At 48.0% G+C, this 13,952-nt stretch overlaps 1 protein-coding gene across 2 annotated transcripts in view; it reads right to left on the reverse strand.

Annotated features, from left to right (window-relative positions):
- Nucleotides 1–732: 732 nt before the first annotated feature.
- PRMT8 (protein arginine methyltransferase 8) overlaps nt 733–13,952 on the reverse strand; it is a 92,679-nt gene continuing 79,459 nt past the window's right edge. For both annotated transcript variants that reach the window (XM_059681044.1, XM_059681043.1), the window contains exons 8-10: nt 12,805–12,955; nt 2,315–2,436; nt 733–1,577 (exon numbers count right to left, since the gene is read on the reverse strand). In XM_059681044.1, coding sequence (XP_059537027.1) covers nt 1,494–1,577; nt 2,315–2,436; nt 12,805–12,955 — 357 coding nt within the window. In that variant the 3' untranslated portion in view covers nt 733–1,493. The remainder of the gene's footprint in view (nt 1,578–2,314; nt 2,437–12,804; nt 12,956–13,952) is intronic.

Consider the following 13,952-nt stretch of genomic DNA (forward strand, 5'->3'; position numbering starts at 1 on the left):
TTTCACCTGGTTCTGCCTCTCTGTGATGGGACTGGAGTCACAGAGGTGGCAGGATGAAGAAGTTGGGAGGACTGGAAATTTATCCGCCACACTGTGGAAGGGAGCTGTTGTGGGAAACTGCGTGCCACCTCGAGGACCACGTGTCTTGCTTGAGCTCAGTGAGAAGGCCCCGTTCAAGATGGGTGGGCTCCTGCTGATGCGGAGGCTACCAGGCCAGGCCAGATACTGGCCCAGGAGTGAGGGGCAGGGACGAGATGACCCACCAGCACACCCAGCAGACTCTCAGCACCCTAGACAGGGAGTGTCCCTTGCTGTCTACTGGCCTTCCCCTCAAACCTTGCCCTGTCTCTCTCCAGTGACTCAGAACCACAAGCTCAGTCACCATCTCCTGCTTTCCCCCAGCCCTCCCGGCAGCAAGCACATCCCAGCTTCCTGCTCCCGACCTTGGCTTAACTCCAGGACACATGTGGCCTCCCATTCTAGAGCATTCTCAGTCAGCTCATGTCCCCCACTCCAGCTCCAGGACCCTCCTCCCACCCTGAGAGTCTGCGGGAGGTGCCTTTCAGCCAGTCCTGACTTCACAGCTGCTTCTACCCAGCAGCCTCCCTTCCTGAAGCAGGAAGCGAGCCAGGTGCTGCCCTTTCATTTCTGCTCCAACGCGGCCTTTGCCTTACGCTTCCCCACCTCACACCCTCCTCCCTTAGAGCACCAGGAACACAGCCGTCCCATTGCTTCACTCTCATGTGCCTTTATTGAGCTCCCACAGAGTGTGTGGTACTATGCTCCAGGGTTCGGAGCCACGGTCTAGTCAAAAGAAGACCAAAGCTAGTACAGAGAATGTTTCATAGCTGCTTACATCTGGTAAGGGGTGGGGGAGTGGAGAGCTAATCACAAAACAAAGTCCTATTCCAAAGCAACAAAATCTCCTCTGGGAGTAATAGATATTCTACGCACGCGCACTTGCACACACGCCCTGGATGGACACTTGGGTGCACCCAGTGGTTGTATATGCATGCATATACAGTGTTGTGGGTAAATAAGCGACTGTATATGCTGTCCGCGCGCAGGCACGCACACACCACCGCACAGACAGAATCCAGCTTATTCTATCAAAGACACTAGCCTCCAGGTTCTAGTGAAGCCTCTGCCCTAGATGCCTGCAGCATGCAAAACCTGGAGATCGGAGAGTCACAGTAAAGGACAATAGGTATACATGAGCACTTCTGTCCCCGGGCCCAGCCGCAGCACTGGAGGTCGCTCATGGTCAGCGACAGCAAAGACATTGTGAAGGGCTCACAGAGCAGAGCTGAGCAGCTGGAGGTCATCTGTCCAGTGTCAGGGCCACCTGAGCCCTGGCGAGTCCCCCAATCTTCAAGGCAGAATTTAAAACTCTGGTTTTCGAGTGTGTAGTCCTGCAAACAGTATTCTCATCACAGTGCCGCAGATCGAGGTGAGGGTTTTTCTCGCTCGCTCTCTGCAGCTTCCCACGTGTGCTAACGCATTTTGTAGTCATTAGATACAGATGTTTCACACAGCTGTCCCTTGAAATCCAAGTCTACTGTGAAATCGAGGTCTCGCTGCAGAGAAGGAGCAAAGGGTCGCAGCGTCAGTGTGGAGGGAAGTGCCGGCCCCATGCCCCTCCCTACAGGCAGATGGATGGGTAGCTACTCTGCTCCTAAGGTTTGCTAGCTAAGGAGTTCCCACCAACAGCCCTCGGGAATCTATTCTGGTGCCTCATTATCTTCACAGGAAGTTCTTTGATTCCTAACCTAAATTCTTCCTGTAATAATATAAACTGTTTCCTCTGATTTCATCCTGGGAGAATAGAGAGTGGGATGGGTGAGTCTCCTGTGGCATATCCCACAAGGCATTGCCTGCAGCCAGGGTGGCTCAAACAGAGAGAATCACGCCATCTCCAACCCACTTGGCCCACTAAAGAAATGCAAAAACTTCTTCTGGGCCACCAGAAACTTATTTCCTGGCTCAGCTCGTCCTAACTGAGGTGAAACCCATGGCAATAGCCTCTGTTCTCAAAACCCCTCTATGAAGAGCTAGACACTGTGCTCCAGGCTGAGAGTCCAGGTGGGGAAGGAGGGGCTAGAAAAAGCCTCAAATTCCCGAGCATTACGAGCATTACCCTGGAGTCCTTCAGTAATGCCTAGTTACATCCAAGCCCAACTTCTGACTGCCTCATCTGGTAACTTTCCTGATTGTGCACAAGGCACTGAGTTGCCTGGGTGAGTGGACAGTGGGACCAGCACTGTGGTCCCTTCTCTCTGACCCTTGCCCACACAGAGGCCATTTTAGCACTCACCACATTTTTGGCATTTGGCTTCATGGAGATGGACCCATAGAGCTCTTCCCCCCTCCGGACGGTGAGGCAATCTTCCAGGTAGAAGACAGTCTGCTTCCAGTGGGTGTAGGGGGCATCAGGGGCTGAGGGGCAAAGGACGGGGAGGTAGGACGGAACAGTCAGAGAAGGCGTCTTCCAGAAGGGCTGAGGCTGGGACCCTGCCTACAAGTCACTGGCTTTCCTCTGGGACTCTGATGCCCACACAACACTCTTGTTGGGTCACATGCCAGCTCCAAGCCCACACCAGAACTCCTCAGTCTCAGGGACCCCTCCTTCCATCAGATCCCCACCCCTCAGGGCTGCGGGTCTTAGCTGTGGATCATAAGAGAACAAGCTGATATTACAATTTCATACTAAGCAGTGGAGGATGAATACCCTCTCACCAACTAAACTTCCTAACACAAATGAATCTCAGAATGCCAGTGTGTGTGTGTGTGTGTGTGTGTGTGTGTGTGTGTGTGTGTGTGTTTGTATATTTGTTTTCATTAGTTCAACAGAGTGAAGACTTTCCAACAGTGTAGGGGAGAGATTCATAGAGTAGGACATCCTGTTTCCCCTTAAATGACATCATTTATGCAAACTCCACAGCTAACCCAGTTTCCCCACTTCCATTGCCAGCCCAGTCCTACAAATAGCTTTCCCTTCCTGCCTCTCTGCCCTAGAACCAAAATTAGTACCCTTGGCCCAGGCTCACCAGGGGTCTCAGCTGTGCTGACCAACTGGCTCAAATAGAAATGAGGGATGATTCTATTTCCACAGCCCCAACACTGGGCCAGAGCCCACACCTCCTGCATGAACCAAAGCCACGCTGATGCTTGCACCTCCTCTGTATTTGCCATTAAATTGCACACATCCCTCTCAGCACAGTACAGATTCCACAGCCCCCACAGGAGGCACAGCTAATGGGCCATCTTCCTCAGCAACAGCCATCCCTGGAACACTCTTCCCCTGCTCCCTGCTCACCATGCTCTCTCTCCCTCATCCTTCAAGGTCACTTCCTCTGTGAAGCCCTGCTTGACCGCCCACTTGGACTAGGACACCCTGAGCCTGTCATGCTGCAGCACAAATGTCTTTTCTGCCCACTTGTATGTGTCCTCCCCAAGACTGCAATCCATGAGGGCAGGGACCATGCCAGGCCTGCTCACTGTTATATCTTCAGTGCTTACCACCTCACTTAGTAGGCCTTTAAGCACTGAACAAATGATTTATTTGATATAAAACCAGACTAGATAGACATCCCATGAAGTTTCAATGTACCCATAGATGCTCAGTTACACTGAGGGCTTTGAACCTAAGAACAATAGAAGATCCCATCTTTTAGTCAGTTTCTCTTGGCCCTTCAGGCACTTATATTCCCCACCAGGATACAGGACTCATTAATGCTGATTTCCTCTTTGCTTAGGACCAAAGTTAAAGATAAGAAGACTTGGGGAGAACGTAAGTGCTTTTTAAACACTACAAAAAGCTGTCACATGGAAAAACTCATGTGTGACCTTTGAGGCAGAGCAAAGGTTAGTCGGTGGAAATTACTAGAAGGCAGCCTTCAATTCACCATAAAGAATTAGAACTGTATCACAAGCTTACAAGCTACCTGGGGTCCACTGACTTGGTATTTATCATGAACCAAGTCAGATCAGGTGGCCTCTAACATCTTTCAAGCACTATTTGAATGGTGATGAAGACTTTGTCTTTCTTTGCCCTTTGCAATGAACTGGCTTGATCAAATGTCAGTGGTTTGGATTCAGACTTGAGTAGCTTTCAGTGTGTGCATGTGGGAAATCGATGCAAACTCAAGGTCCTAGAGGGGAAGAGCAGCCTGAATATTTGGAATGGCTTGAAGGAGGATCATGGGCATGCAATCTGTGACTCTCCGATCCTCGATCCTCAAACACATCCAGCCTTCCTGTCCTCTGGTCTAAGGCAGTACTATACTAGTACTGCTGTCTACAGACGAAGTGTGCCTGCTCCCAGCATCTTCCCTGCCAACTACATCTAAATAAATTGTCAAAAGACAGTCTTCAGTGTGTGTGTGGCGAAGAGCAGTATGTGACTGACAGCACTCTCGCCCCCCACTGCCACCTACAGCAGCTCAGACAGGTGTCTCTCCAGTTCTTATAGACCTTCAGGCAAGAGGATTCAGGCACCTTCTTTCTTTTACCTCGTCAGATGCTTCATGAGAATCCCAGAGACTTCACTGCCTCAAATTTGCCAGTCACCAAGCCTAGGAGTCTGACTCTGATGGTAGCCCCAAAATATGCCCACATTGGGTTGGAGGAAAGTGATCTCTCCCCCTGACATCAACATCAAAAGGTTAAGAACTTCCCCAAGGTCTCATTTCCATGATGGGTTCATTAGCTACAGACTAATTAAACCAGTCTTCTCAGTCCTGATCCTCCAACAATATGTCCAGAAGAAACTTATTAAAAGTCAACTGTTTTTACTCTACTAGGGATTTGAATTCAGTATTTCTGGCGATGAGAAGGGAGCAGGTTTGCCAAGACTTAAAAATCTCCCCCAGGTGATGCAGATGAACAGCCATGGCTGAAATCGCTGAGCAAACCTAATGGTTCACATCTGATAACACCTTTCGGATGGGTGTCAGTGGGAAGGACTGTGAAGTGGGCACAGCAGACCCAGTTTCCAGCTTCCACTTTGCTATGTATTTGCACATGACCCTGGGGCTCATTTTCTACACCTCCAGACCATGGGGCTCTGTGAGGATTAGATGGGATGAGAACAGGGAAAAGATACACTAAGGATGACCAAACCTGTTGTGCACAGTTTACTTCTGTTTTCCTGGTATAATTATTACTAGCTCTCTCTCTCTCACTCTCAAAGATTTCCTTAATTGAAAGATAAATTATATGATCACCCAACCTATAACATAGTCAGCCTATGTTAGGGTGTTACTAAGCATTAGGTGGCTATTTCATAATTATGGAAAGTGATATATCATTTTACTTATCCATAAACTATGGCTCTGGGCTGCAAATGTGGGCTTCTCGATTCTCGATTCTAGAGTGTCCTGGGGAAGCATCCAGGAAGTTGCAGTGCACGAGGGCGAGCACTCACCACAGGGTTTTGCAGCTTGTGTTTTGTATTTTGAAGTGATTGTGACCAATAGTGCCTGCAGGATTCCAAGTGTATATGCATGCATGCATCCATCCATCCATCCATCCATCCATCCATTGATTCATTCAACACACATCTATTCAAGATGCCTCTGATGTGCCAGTTATGGTCCTAAATTTGGGGATCAGCAACCACTACAGCCTTACCCCCTTTATATCCTATCCCCTAAGTGAGAAGACAAGTCTGGCATGAGTTGTGACCACAGGGGCCATGGGAACAAACAGCAGGGGGTTCACAAGATTATTCCTGGTGCTTTTGGAAAACTAGTGGAATCCTGCTTTCTGTTTCACTTCCCAATGGTTAAGTGGAACCTAAAGCTCTTTCCATCTGTAAATTTGTAATGATATGCTCTAGGGCAGTGGTTCTCAACCTTCCTAATGCCGTGGCCCTTTAATACAGTTCCTCATGTTGTGGACCCCCAATTTCATTGTTACAAATTGAACATAATTAAAGCATAGTGATTAATCACAAAAAAAATATGTAATTATATATCCGATGGTTTTAGGCGACCCCTGTGAAAGGGTCATTAGGCCCCCAAAGGGGTCGCGACCCACAGGTTGAGAACCACTGCCCTAGGGGGTTCACAAGCTCTCTGAAGAATTAAAGACTATGCACCAAGAAGCTCCTTTGACCTGAGAAAATGACTCAGTGTCAAAGGACAGCAAAACTAAAAAGGGCTGCCAGGCCACTGAAGTCCAATGGTGTGATTTCACACATAACAAACCCAAGACCCAGAGACTAACTTGCCCAAGGTCACTATCAGCACCTGATCATCCTACTTTGCTGAAACCTGGGAATACCAGGACTCAAATCCAGGCTTGCTCATACTCAGCCTACTGCTCTTATATCTACTACACAGCAGCCCTGGGGCCCCAGGTCCATTTTCCTCCCTGTACCTGCCCAGGATGTGCCAAAGCGGTGAATGGGGCAGCTAGGCCTGTTGGCTAGCACAGCCTGGAAACCTGGGCGCCTGTGCCCATTAGGGCTCCTGCCTGGAGCTGCAGAGAGGAGGTGGCAGGCCATTAACAGGGATTGTTTTCAAGCTGCACAAGACTCAATGTGTTCTGGAGTGGGCTCCCCAGTGTCAGCTGCTGCTGATGGAAGCACGGTTGGAGGTTGGTGAAGAGGGACCACATAAGCAGGCTGCACTTTGCAAGAAGTTCAAAAATAGCTGAGACCAAACAATACGTTGTTGAGGCCTGCACACACATGTGATAAAACTTTTCTAAAAGAGAAAAGCAATAAGGAGCACAAAATTTAGGATAGTGTTCACCTAGAGGCGATATGGGTGGGGCAGGGATAGTAGAGCATCCAAGTGGATGGAAAGGTACTGGTAGCATTTACGTGAATGAGTTAGGTAGTGAGCTCACATGGATTTATTATGTGACTATAAGTTAATTTACTTACACTTATGATTATAACCATATTTATTAATAATGGGTTTCTGGTTAATATTTCATATTCTAATAATTTATTTCTTAGCTGATGTATTACATTCTAATAACAATAATAGTCTTATTTCTAGTTACTATTTATTTTATTCTCATTCCTGAGTTAGGTGGTGAACTCACAGGTATTCATGATATTTCCCATATAATAAAAGAGAAACATGTAAATTGACTGTCCCTCTGCTACACTCACCAGCCAAACGGAGAGTATGCAACTCAACCCGACAAAGATGGCAGGTTAATTTGCATATGCAGGCACCAAGCAGCCTGGGTCCCAGGAACATCCTTGGGACACAGGCCACTCTTAGCCTGTAGGCCCACACATAGGCCCTGAGCAGCTGGGGTCCCAGAATGCCCCTGGCCACTCTGGGCCTACAGGTGCAGGCATCAAGCGGATGTTCCTGCCCCATGGCAGCTTGCTTGTGCGCGCGTGCCAAGCAGAGGCCCGGGTCCACGCCCCCCAGCCTGGCGCCCATCGTAGGGCAAACAGGCCAGGCCTCCCTGTGATCCCAGGCGAAGAAGCTGCTCTGCTGACCAGCCTGCGCTATGGACCTGTTCGGTGGGTGGCACGGAGTCTGGGGCCTCTAGCCTACAGCCTCGGGAAGTCTCCCTCTCCCCAGAGTTAGGAGCACCAGCCCAGGTCCACCCAGCTGCCTGGTCCTGACTGCGGGGGTGAGTTCCTGCAGGTTGGGGTTTGAACCCTAGGCATTAGCAGTAGGAGACCAGTGCCTTTGTTATTGCTGTGTGTCCGGGTTTTAATTGGACAAATGCCCGGTGGTCCTGGGCGCCTGCTTAGCAAAATATTTTAGGAGGAGAATTCTGTCTGGGTTTCCTCAAATTCCCTCAGCCGCTGCTCACCCCTCTGTAAAGGCACAGAACAAGTGGGGCCCCTTAAATAAAAATCAGAGGTCTCCAGCAACGGTGGGCCTCTCTCATCACAGTCATTTGGACTGGATGGCATTTGAGTATTTATCTAGGCACCATGACAGGGAACACACAAACTCAAGTCATGATCTCTGCCCTTAAATAATTCACAATCTTATTAGAGTGAGTGGATGATAAAAGCACAGTAATGACATCACAATGTAAGGCAACAATACAGAGAGGTACAGAGGCAATTGCTAGAATGATTTTCCAACAATTAGTACAAAGATTATGTGCTGTGAATTAAATAAAAAAAATATGTGTGGAAGTAGCTGCTTCATGAGCATGGGATTCCTTCCTATTTTAAAGGAAGCTGAGTTCCATGTGAACTGTGTACTATGCTATGATATTTGAGGCACAGGACAAGGGAGGCCCTAAGTATACTATGCTTTGATATTTGAGTCATTCTTTATTGTTCAATGTGATTCATTTCTGCATGCCTCAGTTTTGTAATAGTTAAATTACTAGAATAATACATCTTGCTATAAAATATTACTAGAAGATTAAATGATAAGGTGACATCGTTATTTTCTATAAAAGAACACAATCTCTGGTATGCTAAAATGATAGGTATTATAGAAATATTCAGATAGGGAGACCTACAGGCTTGATTACAAGTGAGGCTTACTATCACAACCCAAATTTATTGCTTAAAATAAGCATGGAGCCAACTAGAAACTGAACCAAATATAAGCCCTTGAAAGGCAAATGTAAATTGGATAAGCTTTGCTATTACAAGAGCAAGAAGAAAAAATTCAGATGCAAGAATGAGAAGCACATTGCATCCACTCTAAGTTGCTGTTAAAGAAGAAGAATGATATACTATGAAAATACTTAATACTAAGCTAGGTGGTGAGCTAACTCACCAGATTGTAAAGAGATTTGTTCAAAGAGGATTTCCTAGAGTAGGTGGTATTTCAGTTAATTTTTTTAAATGTGAAGAGGTTAGCTTGATAAGAAAAAGGTGTAGGGGTCCCAAATTGCAGAGGGTGCAGGCAGGGCTGAGGGACCGCCCCCCCCCCTTCCTCTCTGCACGAATTTTGTGCACTGGGCCTCTAGTTAATAAATAAATAAGCAAAAAGTGAACTGTGCATGACCCACCTATGACAGTATGTCATAAACCAAGAATTAATTTTGATCCAGTTCTGTGCATCTGGGATCCTTAGAAACAGAAAGGAAATCCCCCTTGGTGTCAAAGTGCAGAGGGTCTGTGTAAAGCCCACTGCCAAGCCCTTGCTAACTGGTAAGGACATCTGCTATGTACGGGAAGCAAAACCCCATGCTGACATCTCAGGGTGTCTGAGAAAGCAGCTAAACAATTTAATTTCCCCAGATCACTATGCATGGGGAAAGGCTGCAGCAGGAGGGATCTGTCAGCCAGCAGGCATGCAGTCAGCAGGCATACCACAGTCAGGAGATGGAACTGCCTTTCCAGAGGACGTCAGCACTGGTGAGGCAGGCTTGCACAAGGGCAGTGGTTTTCAACTTTGATCATGCATCACAATCACCCGCAGAACTTAAGGCACAGATTCCAGGGCCCCACCCCAGAATTACTGACTCAGTAGGTTTGGGCGGGGGGGGGGGGGGAGGCAGAGAATTTGCATTTCTAACATTCCTAGGTGATGCTGATGCTGCTGGTCCATGGGCCACAGTTTGAGAGCTTCTACTACAAGACACAGGAAAGGAGGACTACAAGAAATCCAAATGTCCTTTCAGAACCTAAGTTCCTGGGATTCTGTGCACAGGGGAGGGGACATAATGCCAGGACTGTGAAAGACAAAGAGGCCTGCTCAGACCTTGAACTGGACCCAAGGTCTTTGAGCTTATAAAACATACTCGTTATCCTCTTTCTCCTAGGGGCTTGTGTGGGACTATGGTGGGTGTGTCCAAGAACAGGAAGGAAAGAAGCTGTGGTTGGAGACTTAGCACTTGAAATTCTCACCAATTCCTAGGCAGCCCAGGGCTGACTTCTTTGATTCTGAACTTGAATTTAACCAAGACTCCTGCTTGTGGGGGGCATCAGGAATGTTGTCCCTGACACCACAGAGCCAGAGAGCCATTTCTCCAGGCTGTCTGCTTGACCTCAAGGACCCCAGATAAGACCTACACAGCTGGAGCCCAGGCTTTCAAAAGCCAGAATTTTCCCAGACTGCCCCTTCCTCAGCACCTGCAGCAGGGCAGGCCATCATCCTGGTCTTGGAGGAGGCAGAGCCACCCTCTGTGACTCCACTCCTGGCCTCCAGTCACAGCCCTGGTCCCCACACAGGCTCCTTATCCCTCTCACTGCCCCCACTCCTCACTGAGTTTTCTCAATTTGCCAGGGTCTAGGTAAAACCTCCCTGCTCCATCCTGGCTGTCCCTACCCACCAAGAAGATGAGCTTGCAGGTTGCCCCTAGAAGGGTAACCGCTGTATCCCAGACTGGACCTCTGGTTTCACCAGAGCGGGAGTGCCAGCACTGGCCTGGCTGATGGAGATGAGAAAACCCTGGCATTGGCAGTTGGGAGACACTGGCTCTGGGAAAAGCCCTTCTGTGAGGGATTAGATAAGTCGCTTGCTCTCTCTGACAACAAGTAAGAGAGGAGCATTGTCACCAGGTCTTCTGAAGTGAATAAATCACATCCTTGAATTCTGGTAGAACCCACCAATTCCTGCCACATGCACACTAACCCCAACTGCGTGCTCCCAGGTCCCAGGGTGACCCCACGTGAGTGGTGACTCTGAATACATCCCCATAGATATTTGTTTTTTCATAGAGATTTGTTTAGGATCTGCTATGATCCAAGCACTGCCATAGAAGCCAGGAGAGCAGAGACTAATGAGATGTGATACCGACTCATTGGGAGACCAAAGATTGAAAAGAATGAGTGGAAATGTTGAGTAAATGATGACACGCCTTACATTGAATTTCTGTGTCATTGTTTAAAAAAAGAAAGTAGGTATCTCTGTGAGGCTATGGAAGAACCTCCAACACATACTGTTAAATAAAGAAAAGGTAGCAGAAGGTAGTGTACGGTCTGAGCCAACCTGTGTTTTTTTAAATGCTGTAGTTTGATATTGTACTCTAGTTATGTAAGATGCCACCAATGTGGGGAGCTGGGCATAGGGTCCACAGAACTCTATGTGCTATGTTTGCAACTTCCTGTGAGTCTATAATTATTTCAAATAAAAAGAATAAAAAAAGGTGTATATAGATGTGGATGTGTTTGTTGTGAGAATAAACAAATCATCTTTTCTGTCAAAGAACAGTGTAGACAGCCTCCATTTTGGACTGCGTGACTTGGCAGCTACCATGTTGGCCGCATGCCTTGCAGCTCCCTGGGGGCCACCACCTTGAAACAGCAAAGGCCAACCCCTCCCTTTGAATTAGCCAATTGCGAAAGACTGTGCGCCTGAGCTCCAATCAAGAGTGAGGGACGGGTCATGTGTGTCAGGGATTATAAAGCCAAGCAGACTGCCTGCTCAGGGTGTGCGTGCTTCCAGACCATGTGTGCACACCCTTTTCGTAGAAGTAAAGATGTTTGCCTTGCTGCCTGGCTCCTGAGTATGTTTTGTGTTCTACCAGGACCCCTGACTTGGGGGGCTCATCTTATTTCTAACATTGTGCACCATTGAAATTTTTTGGAAGGATACAAAAGAAATCCTTAACAATATATGCCTCTGAGGTGTGAAATTGGGATGAATGGGGAAAGGACTTTTTATACCTTTTGGTTCCTCTTTGCTATTGTGTATAAGCATCACTTTAAACATGGCCATGACAGATCTAAGCCCAGGGTGTTAGGGAGCCTGAGGAGGACACCTAAGCTTGACCCAAGAGGGAAGGAGGGGATCAAGTAATACCGAGCTGAGAGATGAGACCTCTGATGGGGTGGGCCAGGTGAGAAGGTGGGGACAGGGGAGGTGTTATGGGCTAAATTGTGTCCCCCGCAAATTCACATACCTAACCCCAATACTTCATAATGTGACTATATTTGGAGCTGGGCCTATAAAGAGGTAATTAAGTTAAAATGAGGCCCTTATGGTGGGCCCTAATCCAACCTGGCTGATGTCCTTTTAGAAGGAGATTAGAACATACACAGACACCAAGGATGTGTGCACACAAAGGACAGGCCACGTGAGGACACAGGGAGAAGGCAGCTACCTGGAGGAAAGGACATCACAAGAGCTTCTGACATAATGTAAAGACCCTCTTGCTCCCATGGCACACTGCGGTGGACACTGAGTTGGGGTATGCGAGGCAATTCCCAGAGACTTAAGAAGCCTCACTGAGTTCAGGGAACTGCAAAGTGCTTTGTGTGAATGGAATAGGGGTAGAAGGCAAAGCTAAGGAAGGGCAAGATATGAGGTTGGAGGAGTGGGCTAGGGCCAAGTCCCTGAACCCCCACTTACCGGGCTAAGACATTTGGGCTTATCTGCTACAGGCAGTGAGGCACCTCTGCAGGAGGGCTGGGAGGGAGAACGTGGTGGTCTTTGGGGACCACTGCCAGGGAATTATTGAGGATGGACTGGGTGGACATAGTGAAGAAAGCAGGACACATAGAGACGCCACTTGTAGTCTACTGAATCTGTAGTGAGGCATGGAAGGGGGCGAGAAACCTAATTCCACTCTGTTTCCTTACCCCCTCATAAAATATGCTCTAGAAATGCTGAATGAGCAAATGTGCGCTTGAAAAGGGGCCCAAACCCCTGCTCTCTTCACTTAATGCTCTCTCAGAGCTCTGGCCATGGCAGCCACAATTTTATTTACCTTCTCCTTGGGCAGCCAAAATTTTGGTGACATGCATTTTTCTCAGATTACTCCGCAGCTGCAGAAGGCTTAAAGATGCCAACTAAGGGCCCCTGGCTAATGCCCAGGTCCTTCCCCCAAGTTGGGGCCAGCCCTGTGTCACTCCCCACAATGCCTCAGTATGGGGGAAGGGAGGATCTGGAATGCCAACAAAAGGCTCACCTGTGGAAAACCCCATTTTCTTGTGGCACTTGGTAAATTCAATATTAAAATAGGTGACCAGGGCGTGGATGTAGTCATTGCGCTGGATCTGCAGGCAGAAGGCAGACGTGAAGGACAGCTCTTCTGTCTTGACCGTGTAAATGTCCACCTCCTGCAGAGAAGAGAGAAGGCCAGACACTTAGCACTACCACCAAGGCAGCTGCATTCTGCAGGGGACTACCTACCATACACACTCCAGGGCGTCATTACTTAAGAGTGACTCCCCAGGCCCACCCCACCACCCTCCCTATGACCCCCTCCATCCTTTCTAGGGTGGAACAATGATACAAACAGATATGAGTCAGCACCCAGGGGGAACAACATTAAAAGAGTAAATCTGCTGGGGGTGTGGGCTGTGGAGGGGGGGAGGGAGAGAAAAGAAGCTTCAATCGACAGAGCAATCCTAAACCCAACCCGAATGTCCTCAGAGTGGTCCACCTCAGCATCGTATGTTCATCTAGTGCAGTGATGGCGAACCTATGACACGCGTGTCAGAGGTGACAAGCAAACTCATTTTTTGGTTGATTTTTCTTTGTTAAATGGCATTTAAATATATAAAATAAATATAAGTCTTTGTTTTACTATGGTTGCAAATATCAAAAAATTTCTATATGTGACACGGCACCAGAGTTAAGTTAGGGTTTTTCAAAATGCTGACACGCCGAGCTCAAAAGGTTCGTCATCACTGATCTAGTGGTTCTCACAGTGAGGTCCCAGAATGACAAGTGTGGGCATCACCTGGGAACAAATTTTGAGGGGAGGGCATCCTAGCCCTACTTAACTGGAACAGCAATCTGTGCTTTATCACGTCCTCCCAGTAATCTGGGGGAACCAGACTCTCATTTCCCAGATGTTTGATATTTAAGTGCCTGGCAGTAGGAGGCATCAAGTATTATCCAAGAATGAGGACCGGAGCCTCCCCACAGTCACTGACTGAGCTAAAGGAAGTCCTGCTGAGCATTTATAACAAGTCTGGATAGGGAAGGAAGGAAGGAAGGAAGGAAGGAAGGAAGGAAGGAAGGAAGGAAGGAAGGAAGGAAGGAAGGAAGGAAAAAGAGAAAGAGAGAGATAAAGGGAAAAGGGTAAATAAGAAGTGAGAGATTTTCAGT

The sequence above is a fragment of the Myotis daubentonii genome, chromosome 2 (genome assembly GCF_963259705.1).
Source record: "Myotis daubentonii chromosome 2, mMyoDau2.1, whole genome shotgun sequence".
Lineage (NCBI taxonomy): Eukaryota > Metazoa > Chordata > Mammalia > Chiroptera > Vespertilionidae > Myotis > Myotis daubentonii.